At 39.5% G+C, this 20,195-nt stretch overlaps 1 protein-coding gene across 1 annotated transcript in view; it reads right to left on the reverse strand.

The window, feature by feature from the left end:
• Window positions 1-8,108: 8,108 nt before the first annotated feature.
• LOC141437263 (putative inorganic phosphate cotransporter) overlaps window positions 8,109-20,195 on the reverse strand; it is a gene marked incomplete in the record, with an annotated part of 86,677 nt that continues 74,590 nt past the window's right edge. The window contains 4 exon segments of the mRNA XM_074100524.1: window positions 8,109-8,210; window positions 8,516-8,645; window positions 9,506-9,625; window positions 10,708-10,832. Of these exon segments, the coding sequence (XP_073956625.1) occupies window positions 8,167-8,210; window positions 8,516-8,645; window positions 9,506-9,625; window positions 10,708-10,832 (419 nt within the window).

Below are 20,195 nucleotides of genomic sequence, written 5' to 3' on the forward strand. Positions count from 1 at the left end.
TCCAAATCATAGGAACAGTATTTTGATTCTACGGGGGTAGTTCTCTTGCTATAGTAGGCAACGACTTTTTTATTATTGTTAACCAATTGTATTAGCACAGCGCCATAGCCCAAAGAACTGGCGTCCGTATGTAGTTCCGTAGGTAGTTCATGATCAAAAACAGTCAACAATGGTTTACTCGATAGATGTTCTATTACAAAATTTCGTGCTAGATCTTGTTCAGGACCCCATTCCCATTTTTGATTGACTTTTGTGAGTTTAGTTATACAAGCTGTTTTAGCGGCAAAATCTGGGATGAATTTTCGAAAATAGCTTGCGAGGCCCATAAATTGTCTGACCTGTTTAACGTTACAAGGGGTAGGGGAATCAACTAGCGCCGCTACTTTTGTATCACTAGGCTTAACACCTTCGGGAGATATATGCCTACCCAAGTATTCAATATTATTTACAAAAAATTTACTTTTCTTTAAGTTAATTGCGAAACCTGCCGAACAAAGTGCTTGAATGGTTTTTTCCAAATAGTCTAAACCTTCATCTAATGTTGAAAATGGAATAAGTATATCATCTATGTATACTAAAACAAACTTTAAATGTTGTACTGCTTTTGCAATTGCCTTTTGAAAAACTGCTGGCCCATTACAAATTCCGAATGGCATTTTTAGGAATTCATAATGCCCATTAGGCGTTACAAAGGCAGTATATTTAATCGAATCTGTCGAAACGGGAATTTGGTAAAATCCATTTTTCATATCTAGCGATATAAAGAATTTTGCTTTACCGAGCCTGTCGATCTGGTCCTCGATGAGGGGGAGCGGATATCTATCTTTTTCTAAGTTCCTATTCAAAGCCCTAAAATCAACGCACATTCTGTCTGAGCCGTCTTTCTTTTTCACTAATATAACAGGACTTGCAAAAGGGGAGTCACTCTCTCGAATGATTGTTTTATCTAAAAGTTCCTGAATTATTTTGTCTACCTTCGCTTTCTCAACTGGAGCCAATCGATAGGGTCGATAATTAATAATCTCATTTCGTTTTAATCGTAATTTTAATTCTCCAGTTTGTACTGTACCTACCTCATTAAGGACTAACGGGTACCTACTGAAAATATCGTTTATTTTATTTTGTAAATCTACAGGCAAGTGTTCTATTTTCGAAGCTAGCTCACATGATTCGGATGGGGAGATTACAGAATTTACCTCTTTCAACACCTCACATGACTTTCTTACTAGCCGGCAACCAGATGAATCGGTAACTAATTCTATATCAGGGTAACTAAGAGCATTTCTTCCTATAAGCAGATCATAACGGAAGGCGTCGTCTCTTACCACGTTTATATCAAGTTCTATACATATACACTCAAATTGAACCATCACAGTAATTATAGCAAACACATGTATCTTGTTGTGTCCAATGCCATTAACATATGCAGATACAGGTAAAAGGTGACAGCCTAATTTTTTTGCAATAGATTCCTTAATAAGACTACAATTTGCTCCGGTATCAATTAACGAACCAATTGTCACTCCATTAATACTAACGGGGGTGAGCTTTAATTTCGCTTGCCTAAAAAATTTGCTTCATTAGTGGGAACCGTGATTAAAGAAGAAGATGCAATTCGTTGCTTATGAAAGCACACTGACTCCGTATGGCCGATTTTTTTACAGTAGGTGCAAATTTTTACCTGTGTTTTGAATGGCCTAGTCGGTGGGCTTTGATTAGCAGCTTGGGACTGCTGGGATTGAGACGGTGACATTTTAAAGCATTGCGATTGTACATGTCCTACTTGGTTACAAAGGTAACATTTCTTATCAGTATTAAGTCTAAATCGTTTCGTCCCTGTGGTTCCCGTACCGTTCGTATCCTTATCATTACTTTCTAAAGGCCGTTTCTTGGATTTCGCATAAGTTGATAACAAAGTAATTAGAGCAGAAGTTGTGCTAACACCACTATTTAGAGACGCCATCCTGATGCCAATATCGCTAATACCTCCACAAATTATTTCTATCAGTTGGGTCTCGGTGAAAGAGATTTTAGTGTTTCTTAATAATCTCAATTTTTCTCTAACATATTCGCTATACGATTCCGATGACTCTGATGTATGTAGTACGGCTTTAGTGAGTCTTTCGGACAAATTTTTTTTTTCAGGGTAAGCGTCAATAATATCTGTGCGAAAATTTTCCCAAGATCTACCCTCTAAAGGTTCCCAGGATTCAAACCACAATATTGCAGAGCCCTTAAGGGCCTTACCTGCTTTCGCTGCAGTTTTAATACTACTCCATTTGAGGTCCTTGGAGAGAGCTTCTACGCTATCACACCAGGTTGCTGCTCCGCAATCGTTCTTGTCAGGATCGAAAACTGGTAATGCAACATCATCGTCGTTTGAATGCGGCTTAGCAACAGCGTCCCGAATTGCCGTTAGGAAGCTCGTAATAGCCTCTGCATCCATCCTGAAATTATGAAAATATATTTGTAAGTATTTGTGAACCGAAGTCGATCCCACTTCTGATGTTAGATTTTTCTTTTTAATCTAAACAGGATTTCAGCCTATAAGATTATAACTTCGTAGCAAAATGATAAGCAAGTACTTAATAAGGGAATTTATGAAGTTAAACAAAAGATCATTTTCTTGATTGGGCATTTATTTTACAATCATTATTACCATAAATGAAGTATAAAGCATATAAGAATCTAAACCAAGTTTCTTCTAAACAATATTGGTAATTATATGAGACCATTAATTTAAATAATACCTATGTAACAACTACTCAGTAACCGTAATACAATATTAGGTATTAACATAGCTACATACAGAGCATTAACCCGAGAATAATAAATAATCATAACTGATATATACTTAGCTTTATACGGAGACCGTCCACACTGAGTATTTGGGCAATACTGGACCGTCTGTGTCGATATCTTATTATTGAGTGCCCCTCCGCACATCTGACCTGCTTTTATAAAGCATTATCACTATCCCTACCCCAGAGCTCGATCCGACAAACAACAGGTAGCAGGTAGCGGACAAACAGGTAGTGTTTACGTGAAGAAGAACAAATGGCTGTTTATCGGAAAGTAGGCAAAATGTTAAGTCTATATCAGATATTGTAATTATAAATATTATAATAACAATAAATAGAATTAATCACATATAACACATGCATTCGAGCATGCAAGCAAGCATGCATTCAAAGCTGCATTCTAGCATGCAAGCAAGCATGTAAGTATGTAAGGAATAGTGCAAGCAAGCATGCAAGCAAACATGCATTCAAGCATGCAAGCAAGCATGCAAGCAAGCGTGCAAGTAAGCATGCAAGTCAGCATGCAAGCAAGCATGCAAGTAAGCATGTAAGGAAGCATGTAATTATGCAAGGAATAGTGCAAGCAAGCATGAATTCGAGCATGCAAGCAAGCATGCATTCAAAGCTGCATTCAAGTATGCAAGCCAGCATGTAATTTTGCAAGAAATAGTGCTAGTAGTAAGCATGCATTCGAGCATGCAAGCAAGCATGCATTCAAAGCTGCATTCAAGCATGCAAGCAAGCATGCAAGCAAGCATGAAAGTGAGCATGTAAGTAAGCATGTAATTATGCAAGGAATGTTGCAAGCTCTGCTGCAAGCTAGCATGCATTCAAATCTGCATTCAAGCATGCAAGCAAGCATGCAAGCAAGCATGCAAGCAAGCATGCAAGCAATCATGCAAGCAAGCATGCAAGCAAGCAGGCATGCAAGCAGGCAAACAAATATGCAAGTAGGCATGCAAGCAGGCATGCAAGTGAGCATGTAAGCAAGCATGTAATTATTTATTTATTTATTTATTTAATCTCATAATTAACACTTACAGTCAAGCCACACATGCTAATTATATAATAAGATAAGTGCATAATAGAATGTATAAACTAAACTTGCCCCTTGCTTGTAAACTTGACTTGTATTATGCAAGGAATAGTGCAAGCAAGCATGCATTCGAGCGTGTATTCAAGCATGCAAGCAAGCATGAAATTTTGCAAGAAATAGTGCTAGTAGTAAGCATGCATTCAAGCCTGCATTCAAGCATGCAAGCAAGCACATTAACACATTATTAAAAAAAACAAACTTGGTCATCCCTTGGGAATGACAATTTTTTTCGGGATAAAAAATATCCTATTATTTATTCTGGACCTCCAATATGACGTATGCAAAATTTCATAGGAATCGGTGCAGTAGTTACGGCGTGAAAGCGTAACAAACAAACAAACTCACTTTCCCCTTTATAATAGTAAGGATAAGGATAAGGATAGAAGGGATTATATGTGAAGACAAATGATGTCATCTCTGGGTTATGGGGCAAAACAGATAGAGACAGCATCATATTATTTGTCGCATAAAATGTATCAATTAGTGGTGAAGCATGCCATTAATCAACGATCCTAACGATAGCGATCAATTCATTATCGGCTCTACGATTACTGAGTAGACGTGAATCTACAAATAGCTAATCTAGCTGGCGCGGGTGCACTGCGCAGGCGCACGCCTGCGAGTGCAGTTGCAGGTAAACTCCGGCGCACGCGACGCGCGCAGTTAGCGCTGCTCATACTATTTTTTAATAGGCGTCCACCCTCGTGCAAATCACGTCACTTAGCGTAGAGGTATTGCCGCGGACGATGCTCCAGGTAACATCATGATCAATGTCCCGTTAGATGGCGCTGTTTTCAATATTACCTTTTGTCTGTTTTTTCTTACATTACGAAGAGTTAATTCACCAAAAACTACTTGCTGGTGTATCAAAGCGCAACCGATTTTTGACTCCATACTTAAAATGAAATGTTCAGCCAAAGCAGAGTGCAAGTTGATTAACCCTAGAGTAATCGCGCCTTTTCGTATAACGCGAGTGGTCACGCGGGGAGCATTTTGCCGCCCATACTTAATACGATTTTTATACAAAATAGGAGTTATGTGAATTTATATTTATGTTTAAAGGATAGAATAAAACATAAACTATCATAATAAGAAAAAAGAAAGAACTACTACACTTGAAACTTTTACTTAAAAGTACTTAAAATGTAGTAAACAAAGCTTTGGGAAGTCTTGGGTAAAAAAAGGTTTTTTGCAACCTCTTCACAACTTTTTATATAAAATAAACAAAAATTTAACTTGATAGCTAAAATACACGTTTTCATCATTTACAACCCGTATTTCAGCAAACAATTATGACACATGTAAAGGCAATGTTCGTTGCACAGTAACTTTTCACATCTTTTGCACCCTTTTTTCGTCTTCTTATACCTTCCTTACGTGATGGTATATTTTGATGATCCAATGCCACAAATCTGGCGATTTGGTTTCAGTTTTTAGTGCAATAAATAATAAATATATAAATTAATAAGATGTACAATGGTGAACTTATCCCTAAAAGGGATCTCGTCCAGTTAAGCTTTGCATGTTTAACAGAATTTTTCTCAAATAGTGATTTAAATGTATTTTTAATTAATTCCACATGTTTTATTGTTTTTCTTCTGCATGTAATTTTTGCATGAAATTTTCCACTATACAAAGTAGATACCTTTTTACAGAGTAACGATGTCTCTTAGCACAGGTATTTTTTACTTAAAAAGAGCCACCAGCAGTAATGTAATAATGTACCCTCAAGAAATTGAATAAATGTTTTTTTTTTTTATCTGTTTAAGTTGTATATTTAATGATGTGTGGTCTAGTCATCGCCAGGGAAATTTCATTCAGAAATGTTCGTCATAACAACGACTGGTCAGTATTTTCTTTGTATAGTATCTGACTATTTAATCAAAACAAAGCAAAAATCAATGCTAATACGATATTATATTATACGCAGTGAAAACTAATAATATTTCAACTATAATAAAAAACCAGATCCACAAACTTTACTCACGTGAGTAGTCGCGCAGTGAGCAATTTGCCGCCAAACGCGACACACCTGCGACAAACTTTGTCTCCTGCGGTCACCCGCGCACTGAATTTACTCTAATTTCTAAAATAAGAAGATTTAGTACGGGGAGGCAGCTACTAGGATGCTTGACCTAGACAAATGCATAAACGTACAAAATAATACGACTATTGTGCCGGCGGACGACAAAATGCCCATAGCGCGAGCACTCTAGGGTTAACTTTAACTGTCACCAACTGTGTACCATGCCCTCGGTACCGCTCTGCTTTCAGAGCATGACATGAGTTCGTGTGAGCTAACTTTGGGGGCGGCAGACGTGAGCTTGCCTTCGGAATCCAAAAGTTTAATGGTTACTTGACCTGAAATGTAAATTTCAGAATTAAATTATTATTATTATATATATATATTTTTTTAATTTATGACGGTGGAAGCAGTCTACACTTCCACTGAACGTAGATAATAGTTAGTGTTTAGTTTTGTAACTAAGGGACCCCATACATCCCTGTATTATTATTATTATTATTTTGTATTTTCTTTTATTTCATTGTATACTGTAGTTTTTAAGTATTTTATTTGTAATTATTTTATGTTGAAAAATTACTTTCTGCCAAGTTTCTTGCGGCGCATTCTTCTTGGCAATGATGGTCTTTCCGAAAGCGCTGGTAGTTTAAAAAAATGACGTGTTAAAGTGCCCATTGCGGCCTATTTACTGAATAAATGATTTTGTTTTTTTTTTTTTGTCGTCTATTCAGTCTTCTTTCATGTATCATTCATCTGAGATTCGCTACAACTATTCCCTGGCAACATAGGATGAACTCTTAAATATTTGAAGCGACACCTTCCATCCGGGGCAAACGTAAATAAGGATTCCATTATTATTTAAGATAGGGTTCGCTAGGAAACGGGGAACGTGTTGACTGTTAGATAGGACTGTAAATAGAAAGGTTGTTTTTTTTTGACGAGGGACAATTGACACCGGTAATAGTTGACCTAGTCCCAAACTAAGAAAAGCTTGTAGTTACTATACTCTTGTACCCCTGTAGTTATACAATGTTGTTGTTGTCGCTGCATTAGTATCTGCCACAGTGGCGCGCCCTGTAACGCCCTACTAGCCCTAGAAAAAGAGTCGTATCAGATATTTATGCACGCTTTTTTGTGTCAGATATAGGTGCTGGTGACTGTACTAGGCAACGGATAAACATACTTATACAGATAAATACATATTTTTGACTTCTAATGCTCGTAAAGTTCGTCTTTATGCTGTATTTAGGCGACACAAAATTACTTTTTGTGCTCTAATGCATAAAGTAGCTTCGTCTCAGACCAAGGTCAGGTGTCAACAGCCACAAACCAAAAAGTTATTACATATATTTTCTAAATAATTTTTAGAAAACTAAAAAACAATCAAAATAAATCAATAAAATTAAAAAAAATATAAGATATAAAAATATATAAAATGAAAATTACATAGAAAGTGAATAATTGTTTCCACTGTTGCTATTTAATTTGCTCTCAATCGAAGTGAAAAGCCGAGTGTAAAACTCGACCATTAAACCCATTTTCCTCGCCGTATCGGCTCGGGTGGCTATATGAACGTCTTGGGTAAAATGGCTCGTTTGATGCCTCCTCTACATATCGACGGATGCGTCGGCAGATTGTATCTGCGGATGCGTCCGCCGAGGTGTAGAGGGTGGTTTTTGTTTGTCTGTGGTAGGTATTTAACGTCGGCCGATGCATCTGCCACTCATCCGTTTGGTGTCGGTTTTTCGACACAGATCAAAGGGTGACATACAGATGGATGGATAACTCACAGATGTGTGGACGGATCGCAATTTATCCGAAGATATGGTTGCGGATCCATCTGCCGACGCATCCGTCGATATGTAGAGGAGGCATTATGCTCTTGTTGTACAATCTACTATTAACATTCATGACCCGAAAGCAAACATTTGTATTAATCTTTCAAGTATATACCCGACCGGGGATCGAACCCGAGCTTCAAAGTCAGGTTCTTCGGCTATCCGGTCATCAAGTTTGATAGAAATATTATGTCATTCATTATTAATTATGTCACTTTATCTTTCTGATGGCAGCCTGATGGGACCTAGTATCTGAACTCAATTTTATTGGAAGGACCAAAACGTCCAGACTCCGGCCGGCTTGGTGGATGCATTTTGGGTAGAATACAAAATGAAAAACATACTTTTCTTAATTTATTTTATTTACATGGCAATATATCAGGTAATATCACAGATAACAATTTTTTCTTAGAACTTAGTTATATTTTCTGGTTTTTCGGGATCCCTCATTACTGTGGACAAAATGAAATTATAATGAGTTAATTTACCAAAAATCAAACAAAAGAAACTTAAATAAGTCTGTAAAACATGACGCGAGTAAAAAACTAGGTTGGACTGTAGCAAAGGGGGCCGGGGACTTAAAATATTGATTACCAAAACGGTGTTAGGATGAGACATATTTAAAATGATGTTAACGTAGAGAATACTTTAAAATAAGCGTTATGAAAAACTTTTCTGTAATCAAAAATGGCCGAGCCTTTTGGGTACCTAGGATTACGTTTAATTGATTTTTATGAAAATGTTGAATGACACACACCAATTTCCTTTTCTTCCGGTTCATTCCAAGGCTGTCTCTCCGAAGTACTGAACAGGACGAAGAATAAGTTGGTGAAGAAATAAACACCTGAAGCGACGAAGAATACTTTACGCCATTCCGCCGGGTCTTTCTGGAAACATATATATTTTTATTTTAGTTTCTTATGATTAAAACTTGGTAGAAACAATAATATTATTCCGTTTAAGTATTATTTTAGGGTAAACGGTTTTATTGGATGGTTTTTATTCAGACGGATAAGGTAAACGTCCGAGTGTTCGTCACGCTAATGCCCAATAAACGACACCCTGCTGTCATCTCTATTGCTAATGACATAAGATTAAAGATGCCAACTATTGGGACAGCGACGAGCACTGGTACATTAACCTTACTTGTTACATATGCTTAATAAGCATGCTTATGAGCGGGTGTGTAATGTTTGCCATAAGAACGATTTGCGAATTTTCATTTCTCATAACACAAATATCAGAATTTCAATCTATCGAAATAATGAGAACATATAAAAACAATATGCATATAAACGAATTGCCGAATTTCTCAAATCATATTATTCAATTAGCACTTTTATCTACTGGAAGTTGGTTGAATTATTACAGACAGAAAGACAGACAACGGGACAGGTGAAACTGTATAAAAGCTTGTAACAACTTTAAAATCCCTACTTATATTATATTATTATATAATCCATACTTATAAATATTATTAATGCGAAAGTTACTCTGTCTGTCTGTCTGTCTGTTACGCTTTCACGTCGAAACCATTAAACCGATTTTGATGAAATTTGGTACATAGATAGTTTGAACCCTAATGATCAACATAGGGTACCTTTTATTCCTTTAGAGGGTGCCACCGCGGGATAACCTAGATCCGCGCAGACGAAGTCGCGGGCATAAGCTAGCAGTGGGATAATAATACTTCATCCAATAATCATAATTTTGTTTTTCAATGATTTTGTGAATTGTATTGCATTACCTCATCATTAATGATGATTCCACAGACAAGTGGCGCAATGATGGAGATGATGTTAGCCAAGAAGTTTGTGATGCCCATCAGATTGCCGCTGAAATTGGGCGCCAAATCTATGTGTACCAGCTGTAAGCAAATTTAATAATCATCAGGTATAATCCAACTATTATTAAAATTATCCATAGAACTAGCTAGAGACAGTTATGTATACACGAAGCTAGATTTGCTAAATAACACCAGCTTGGTATCCTAAGATGCTTGAAAATCTATCGTCGTATCTCCTGGACATTTTCCCAAGCTCAGACATTAGACGGCTTTCGGACGTTAGACGTAGAAGGATTGATTTTATTGCTATTTTTAATCAGACAGGCAGTTTATGCTAAATCCTACGAAAAACATATTTACAGAAGTAATATTCTTTCCAAGTTGCTTTTTTCCTTCAATTTACTAAATACATTTAAATTTTTTGTCAGGAGGTATTTATATGCCAGTCGCGAGAATGCGTATAAAATGGCAATACCCTTTGCACTGTTTTTAGGGTTCCGTAGCCAAAATCGCAAATACGGAACCCTTATAGTTTCGCCATGTCTGTCTATCTGTCTGTCCGTCCACGGCTTTGCTCAGGGACTATCAATGCTAGAAAACTGTAATTTTGCACGGATATATACGTAAGCTATGCTGACAAAATGGTACAATTATAAATTTAAAAAAAATTTTTTTAGGGTACCTCCCATAGACGTAAAGTGGAGGTTTTTTTTTTTCTCATCCAACCTTATAGTGAGGGGTATCGTTGGATAGGTCTTTTAAAACCATTAGGGGTTTGCTAAAATGATTTTTCGATTCAAGAATTTGTTTACGAAATATTCAACTTTAGTGCAAATTTTCATTAAAATCGAGCGTCCCCCCCTCTAAAATCTAAACCGGTAGGTGGAAAAATTTGAAAAAATTCAGGATGGTAGTAAGTATATCAAACTTTGAAGGAAAACTATAACGGTTAAGTTTGCTTGAGAATTACTCGTAGTTTAAGAGTAAATAGCAGCCTTAGGTAATATACCTAAACTTGGAAGATTCCGTATAAAATACGAAATCCTTAGAAAAATATTACTTATTTTTTTCGTAATGGCTACGGAACCCTATTCCGGGCGTGTCCGACACGCTGTTGACCGGTTTTCTAAAGATAGCTTATGTTAAACAAAGGGCTTACTAACCATGTATCCAGTGTACTGTCCAGCGTTGATGCCCACAGCAATTGTCAGCATGACGACAGCTATCACCATGTTGCCAGCCGGGGCGTATGACAGCCCAATGAGGGCTATTGCAGGACCCCATAGACCTGGAAAGGCATAAAGTTTGAAACAATGGATGTCATCTATCAGCAGTAAATAAAACACTGTTGGACATAGACCTTTCCTATAGATTTCCAGTTGCCTCGATAGTGTTGCCGAAAACCGATAGTTCGCAATCGATAGTTTAAATCGGAAAAGGCCATACTATCGATAATATCGATAGTATCGATATCTCTCTTTTCGTGCAATACTATCGATAGTATCGATATTATTGCTGTCTAATAACACAAAACTATCGACAATATCGATAGTATTGATATTATTGCTGTCTAATAATACAAAACTGTCGATACTATCGATACAATCGTTAGTATCGATATTACTGCTGTTTAATAATATAAAACTATCGATACTATCGATAGTATCGATATTATTGCTGTCTAATAATAGAAAACTGTCGATACTATCGATACAATCGTTAGTATCGATATTACTGCTGTTTAATAATATAAAACTATCGATACTATCGATAGTATTGATATTATTGCTGTCTAATAATACAAAACTATCGATTACTATCGATAGTATTGATATTATTGCTGTCTAATAATAGAAAACTGTCGATACTATCGATACAATCGTTAGTATCGATATTATTGCTGTCTAATATACAAAACTATCGATACTATCGATAGTATTGATATTATTGCTGTCTAATAATACAAAACTGTCGATACTATCGATACAATCGATACAATCGTTAGTATCGATATTATTGCTGTCTAATAATACAAAACTATCGATTACTATCTATAGTATCGATATTATTGCTGTCTAATAAAGCAAAACTATCGATACTATCGATAGAATCGATAGTATCGATATTATTGCTGTCTAATAATACAAAACTGTCGATACTATCGATACAATCGATAGTATCGATATTATTGCTGTCTAATAATACAAAACTGTCTATACTATCGATAGTATTGAACAGAAAATTACGAAAACTAAAAAACTATCGATAGTATCGATACTATTTCTTAATTTTCTGTTCAATACTATTATTAGAGATCAAAAATATCGATACTATCGTTAGTATCGGTACTATCGATAACTATCGATTACTATCGCTTTTGCTCAAACTATCGATAGTTATCGAAACACTATCGATAGTGGAGTATCGATCAGCGACACTATGCCTCGGTTGGAAGAGACCTGCGTTCACGGTGAACCTGCGGCTTCAACCAGAAGCATATTCTCTATCGCTCACCATATCTTTCTACTTATGCTATATCGTATGACATATGACAGAAAGAAGCGGTGAAAACAATTTTGATTTCGAGTGCGTCAGACAATAAGGTCTCAGATCAGGCATTCGGTACTTCAAAAAGGACATCAAAACCTCTTTTACCATAACTTGGAATAAACGTCCGTCTATTTTTAACCCCGGATGCAAAAAGAGGGGTGTTATTTTATATTTAATAATAATATTTAAAAAAGTCTACGCTACTAATAACAGAATATTGTTACGTTCGTGGGGTGGGTTCGTGATTGAAAAGCACTTTTAACACCGATGAATAAGAGTAGGATTTATTTACACACTGTTACTTAACTTTACAAAACACTTAAAACAGTTCACAGTAATTTCGCACTCTAAAACTCACTTACAAGTCGCTTTGATTCTCTTCGATGTTTATCGCTCGGTATCGCATTCGAAACTGAACTCCGCCGCAACCTCACCCGGCTTATATACTCCCGGTGAATCGGTCCACAAAGTTCGAGAACAGTCCAGCTAGGACGTCATACCTACATCTCGAATGTTCCGGAAACGAGTAGAGTGTCTGTCTCTTTCATGTGCTATCTCTCTCACACAGTTACTAGAATATTCCGGAAACAGGATCATCAGTCTGTTTCTCTCACACATATAGGCTATCCTTGTCACACACCTTCTCGAATGTTCTCAGTATTGCTGTCTCTTTCTAATCGTGCTATCTCTTTCACTCCTATGGAAATTTAGCCATATACTGAAATGTACTTCAGAGGCCCATAAGGGGTCCTGAAAACGCCTGAAAACGGGTTTTCAGGTTATGGCGTCATCGGATAGAGGGTGGCCTGAAACGGACTGAAAACATGTTTCAGGCGCCTGAAAACAACGGTAACTTGGGTGAAATTTTGATAAACTAATATGTGATAGAGCATCCTCTGAAACGGCCTGAAACCGTATTCCAGCCTACTGAAAACGCCTCCAATGGGTCGAAAAGCACGATCAAAGTTTCCACCTAACCCACCGCCGTAACACTGCCCCCTCCTAAGACATGCTCGTCCCGAGCATCATTAGATCCATGGTATTTGGCCAACCGATCAACATGAACAATCTTACAGGGGCTACGCGCGTTACGCTGTATCCGGTATGTGACATCGTTGATCCTAGTGACTACTTTGTACGGCCCTTCCCAACTCGGTGACAATTTCGGGGACTTCCCCTTTTTCCGCATAGGGTTATGTAGCCACACCAACGATCCTTCCTCAAATCTCGTCTGGTTAGACTTCCGGTCATATCTGGTCTTCATCTTTTCGCTGGCCTGCAGTCCGTGTTCACGAACATGATTGTGAACACCATCAATCCGATTTCGCAGTTCACTTGCATATTCTGAAATCGTCTTTGGTGCATCTGGAGGTCGTCCTGTCAGTAGATCCGCAGGTAACCGCAATTCTCTTCCAAAATTAGCACACGCAGGTGTCACGGCCGTGCTTTCGTGAACTGCGGTCCGATATGACATTAAAAAGAGTGGAATATGCCTGTCCCAATCTTTTTGATGGCTGTCAACTACTTTGGCCAAATGTCGTTCCAGAGTCTGATTGAATCTCTCGACCATCCCGTCTGACTGTGGATGATAGGACGTAGTCCGAGTTTTATGAATTCCCATGACTCGGCAAGTCTCCTGAAACACCAGAGATTCAAAATTTCTTCCCTGATCGCTGTGGATCTCAAGAGGTACTCCATACCGACAAAATACTTCCGCCACTACAGTTTCCGCTATTGTGACTGCCTCTTGATTTGGAATGGCAAACACTTCAGGCCATTTGGTGAAATAGTCCATGACCACAAGAATGTACTTGTTTCCACGGTCGGAGATCGGGAATGGGCCTGCGACGTCCAAAGCAATTCTTTCCCAAGGTGCCCCCACATTATAAACTTTAAGCGCACCTCTACTGCGTGTATGTGGCCCCTTGACCGACGAGCAGCTAGTACACTTCCTACACCAGTCTTCCACATCTTCCCGACAGTGTATCCAGTAAAAGCGTTGTCGAATCTTCATCAGAGTCCTTTTTACTCCTAGATGCCCGCCGGAAATGCCATCATGAAAGGATCTTAAAACATCGCTAACTCTCTTTCTTGGTACGACCACTTGAAGGTGAGCATCCTTTCCGTTCGCTGACTCCCATTTCCTACACAGTACGCCATTGTGCATAATCAGACTTTCCCATTGCGCCCAGTAGCTCTTGGTCACTGTACTCATCGGAGCTACTTCACACCACTTTGGTTTGGGCATTCCACCGTTAATCCAGTCGTAAATGGGTTTTATGTCACGATCTTCCTGTTGTGCTTCTTGCATGACAGCGTCACTCCACTCTTCGCTAACAGTGTCGGTCCTCAACATCTTCACGCAGTCCTTATTCTCTTGTCTTAAACAGTGTTTGCAGTCATCCGGACAAGGCCTTCGGGAGAGGGCATCTGCATTTCCATGTGACTTTCCACTTCGATGCTCGATGGAAAAGTCATATTCCTGCAGTTGTTCGATCCAGCGTGCCACCTGACCCTCGGGGTTCTTGAACTCTAACAACCACTTTAAAGCAGCATGGTCAGTCCTGATTCGGAACTTGCGTCCAAGCAAATATTTGCTGAAATGCTGCAAAGTTTTGACGACTGCCAGCAATTCTCTCCGAGTGACGCAGTAATTTCTCTCGGGTTTCGATAACGATTTACTGAAATAGGCTATCACAACTTCCTGATCTCCTTTGTTTTGTGACAAGACTCCTCCGATGCCAGTATTGCTTGCATCAGTGTCAACAACAAACTCGTTATCCGGGTCGGGATATTCCAAAATCGGTGTTTCACAAAGTCTCTGTTTGAGATCTGAGAAGGCTGCTGCACACTGTTCATCCCAATTAAATGGTCGTTTCTCTTCCGTCAGCTGGTGCAAAGGCTTTGCTATATCCGAGAAGTTCTTCACAAATCGTCGATAGTACGAGCAAAGTCCTAAAAAGGCACGCACTGCTGTCTTGTCTTTTGGTGTTGGCCAGTCCTTAACTGCACTTATCTTCTCAGGGTCTGTCTGGATGCCTTCTGATGAAATTACATGTCCCAAGTAGTTAACCTTACGCTTGAAGAATGAGCATTTCTTCGGACTTAGTTTTAAATTTGCGTCACGCAACTTGGACAAAACTTGCTCCAGTTTCTTAAGGTGGTCATCAATTTTTACCTACAATTATGATGTCATCCAGATACACTAGGCAAGTATCACCCAGGAGGCCGGCAAGTATTTGCTCCATTAACCTCTCAAAAGTTGCCGGTGCATTGCACAACCCAAACGGCATAACATTAAACTGCCAAAGTCCTTTACCAGTTGAGAAGGCTGTTTTCTCTTTATCTTTGTCCTTGATTTCCACTTGCCAGTATCCACTTTTCAAATCCAAGGTGGAAAACCATTTCATGCCGTTTAAAGTGTCCAACGTGTCGTCTATCCTCGGCAATGGATAACTGTCCTTCTTAGTCACGTCGTTGAGTCTACGATAGTCAACGCAAAATCTCATAGTTCCATCCTTCTTTTTCACCAAGACTACTGGAGAACACCAAGGGCTGGTCGACGGTTCTATTACTTTGTCCCTCCTCATTTCCTTGATCATGTCTTCGACTTCTTTTCTCGAGCTACTGGAACTCGCCGAGGTCGCTGTCGAATAGGCATGACATCTCCAGTGTCGATCTCGTGCTGCACTACTCCAGTTCTCCCGATATCACTGTCATGTGCAGAGAAGACACTCCTATAGCGCTTTAGTAGATTACGCGCCTTTAGAAGTTCTTCCTCCGTGAGATCATTCTCGCAGTTTTCCAATAATTTTCCAATATCCACAACTTCTTCTTGCAACTTGTTCTCGTTTGGCCCATGGCAACTCCGTATCCAAGAGATTGCCTCGCATGTCCCCATAAGGGTTCCTTTACTTAGGACGTGTTGAGTGTCACTTAAATTAAGAACCCTTATAAATGCTGCAGATGACGTCATTACCACTGTGCGAGCTGGTATCCACGGCTTACTGCCAGCTATTTTCTCTATTAACACGCAGGAATGAGATCCTTGTCTCATACCATATGGCAACTTCACTGGAACTAGGGCTTGCGATCTCGGTTGAAGTGTAGTCCTTCTAGCGCAGAAGACATGTCCACCCACTTCACCCTCCATAGGAACTTCATAAGCCCCAAATTTTAGCACGCCACCTTTCAAGTCGATCTTACATTCGTACTTCCTCATAAAATCTAGACCAATAATACAGTCGTCTACGATGTCAGCAATGATGACTTTGTGCCAGTACTTCTTTTCTCCAATCTTTACTGACACTTCTTGCTCCCCTTGGACAGAAATGTACTGGCCGGTAGCCGTTTGCAGCTGAAGATGCATTGGTCGGACTAGATGATCTCTGATCAGGTGTTTTAGCAGTTGAGAACTGATCACAGTCCGAGAAGCTCCGGTGTCGATAGTAAGGTGACATGGTACTCCACCAATTTCTCCTTTGACAGCCAGACTGTTCCCGTCGTTCGCCTGGGAGATCATAACTGGGACATTTTGACCACCAGCCAGCACTCGTCCCATAGTCCTGGCTTTTAGTCGTTTCCCTGCTGCTGCCGCTCTGGGCTACCAGAGCTTGCTGGCCTCTCCATTTGGTCCGAGTCTCGTCGCCTCCATATTCTTTTCGGGCAGCCAGATTGCATGTGTCCTCGTTCCCCGCAGTTGTAACACCGAGGTCCCGTTTCACGAGGTGGAGCAATCGGCTCCCTGGCAGCGACTTCGCGCACCCTGAAGGATCTTGTTGGGTCCTGGCGTACAGCTTCCACCTCGAGGGCATGGGCAAGCGCATCCTTCAAACTCCCATGGTGACCCAGTCGTACAGCAGCCCTCACTTCAAAGTCTCGAATCCCATCTATGAATGTCTGCACTAGCATTCCATCCGTAAAAGAGGATGAATCTCGGTATGCTTTTTGGACCAGTTTCTCTATTTCTAGGGCCCACTTTTGTAATGACTCATTACGACCCTGGGTCCTATCCTTCAGTTGAGCTCTGTAGACGTGCTCTAGATGACTGTCACCGAAGCGTGCTTCTAAAGCTTCAAGGAGACGGTCATATGTCTTATCCTTTCCCAACGTTTCCAAGATACTGAGAGCTTCATCCCGTAGCGCCAAACTCAGTGCCGTTTTTGCATAATCCTTGCTCCAGCCATTCGTTTCCGCAACCAACTCGAATTGGTGCTTGTATGCGGCCCATGAAGAGGTACCATCAAATGGTGGTAACTTTAACTTTTCACCTCCTGTGGCTGGTGCACCCGATAAACTGGTGGTACCGTTGGCCACTTTAATCTCCAACTTCTGGAGGCGATTCTCGTGGCCTTCTACCTTTTCGTTGACACCGTTGAGGCGCTTTTCGTGATTTTCGACTTTAATGTCAACTGCCACAATTTTATCCTGGAACTCAGCCATCTCCTTTTTCCATTCTGCGGTTGCGTCGTGTACCTCACGGAGGAGTTGGAACTGATTCTTTTGTTCCTCCTGTAGAATTCTAGCTTGTTCCTCTTGAGCTTCCTTCTGACCCCGTAGCTCTTGCTGCAGAATTCTAGCTTGTTCCTCCTGCCTTCTAGCTTGTTCTTTCAGGAGGACCAGAATCGCATTGAAGTCTATTTCCGGCTTTGGGGATACTGCCACCGCTGTATCTGACGCTGCGGCGGTGTCTGTAGGGTCCCCAGCTGCGGCGCGGCTTCGGGTCTGCATCCTCTCCTTCTCTTCTTCTCGCGGAGTAAGCGGCATTTTCAATCCCACTTCTGACACCAAATGTTACGTTCGTGGGGTGGGTTCGTGATTGAAAAGCACTTTTAACACCGATGAATAAGAGTAGGATTTATTTTCACACTGTTACTTAACTTTACAAAACACTTAAAAACAGTTCACAGTAATTTCGCACTCTAAAACTCACTTACAAGTCGCTTTGATTCTCTTCGATGTTTATCGCTCGGTATCGCATTCGAAACTGTCCTCCGCCGCAACCTCACCCGGCTTATATACCCCGGTGAATCGGTCCACAAAGTTCGAGAACAGTCCAGCTAGGACGTCATACCTACATCTCGAATGTTCCGGAAACGAGTAGAGTGTCTGTCTCTTTCATGTGCTATCTCTCTCACACAGTTACTAGAATATTCCGGAAACAGGATCATCAGTCTGTTTCTCTCACACACATAGGCTATCCTTGTCACACACCTTCTCGAATGTTCTCAGTATAGCTGTCTCTTTCTAATCGTGCTATCTCTTTCACTCCTATGGAAAATTTCGCCATATACTGAAATGTACTTCAGAGGCCCATAAGGGGTCCTGAAAACGCCTGAAAACGGGTTTTCAGGTTATGGCGTCATCGGATAGAGGGTGGCCTGAAACGGACTGAAAACATGTTTCAGGCGCCTGAAAACAACGGTAACTTGGGTGAAATTTTGATAAACTAATATGTGATAGAGCATCCCCTGAAACGGCCTGAAACCGTATTCCAGCCTACTGAAAACGCCTCCAATGGGTCGAAAAGCACGATCAAAGTTTCCACCTAACCCACCGCCGTAACAATATTATATTATCCGTCTGTGTACGTCCTGTTTAGTGGTTTTTTAACCCCCGATGCAAAAAGAGGGGTGTTATAAGCTTGACACCAACACTGTATCTGTCTGTCTGTAGCATGGTACTCGTAGCTCTTAAACTGATGAACTATTTTCTGTTTTTTTTTTGGTGACATGAAACGGAATTAATTTCTTTGCGGTGGTTTTTAGCTATGTGTAATAATAACCTAACCTTACCAAGAAAAAGTTGGAAAACTTCCAATTTTGTCACTTCAAAGTTCAATATCTCAAAAACGGCTAAACTGATTTTGATGAAACATCTAAGAACCATCCCTAGAAAATTTGCTTTCAAATAAAAAAAACCGTATTCAAATCGGTTCTCCCGTTTAAAAGCAACGGTATCACAGACAGACACACAGACACATAGCAGTCAAACTTATAACACCCCTCTTCTTGCGTCGGGGTTAAAAAGACATTTTTAAGACATTGAACTTTAAGTGTCAATATCGGGGTACTTCAACTTTTTCTAAGTTGGTTATATTATCTAGAGAGATACTTACTGCATGTGCTTGATGCATGTGTTACTTTCACGAAGAGAGCTTCGTGAAAGTAACACATGCATTTCTGTGATCATAAAAATGTTAGTTTAGTTTCTGCAGCATACAAAATCCAAAGTGAACATTAACTATTTTCTGATCTCTTTTGCGACCAACAAAATTCCCGTTAACATTTCTTATTCGCTGCAAAACATCGGTAACTGTTAGCAACTGAGATTTAAAATCGTTTAGCCTGAACGGGGCCGGCTGCATTAGCCCCGTGGAATATAGCTTTAGCTATATTATTTCCACGGAGTTTGTTTTTCAATATGTGGATATGGATTTATTTTTAACCGACTTCAAAAAGGAGGAGGTTCTATGTTCCGATATTTGTATATTTTTTTTAATTTTTTTTATGTATGTTCACCGATTACTCAGTCAATTGTGGACTGATCTACAAAATTCTATTTTTATTCGAAAGAGTATTCTTCTGAGGTGGTCCCATTGTCACCAAGTCAAGATCTGATGACGGGATCCTAAGAAAATCGAGGCCAAACCTCAAATTTTATAGGCACACCTTTGGGATTTTGGCATTATTAGCATGATGATGAGCATTTACATTCAGAAAGTAAGTATCATTTGGTAACCAGGACTTGATGAAGGAGACCGTAGTAGATGACCAATTGAACTCATCAAAGCTAAGTAATGCTCGCTCGTATAAACGATCATGATTAATATACCTAGATAAGCATCTAAGAAGAAGCTTTAAGTTAATGATTCTTTCGAAGTGATCTGATGCTGAAGCCAGAAGGTCGGCAACGGAACTCTGTTATAAAACAACGTAACTAAGTCGTGTTTGGGCTTAATGGAATCGTTGTAAGATGTACTTTGGCTACGAGTCACTCAAAGTGAGAAATAAAGAAATTTTTTAACATAAAGAAAACCGACTCCAAAAAAAATAAAAAAATGGAACCGACTACAAAACCTTGAAATTATTTTTACGTACTA

Source organism: Choristoneura fumiferana, chromosome 17 (assembly GCF_025370935.1).
Source record: "Choristoneura fumiferana chromosome 17, NRCan_CFum_1, whole genome shotgun sequence".
NCBI classification, from domain to species: Eukaryota; Metazoa; Arthropoda; class Insecta; order Lepidoptera; family Tortricidae; genus Choristoneura; species Choristoneura fumiferana.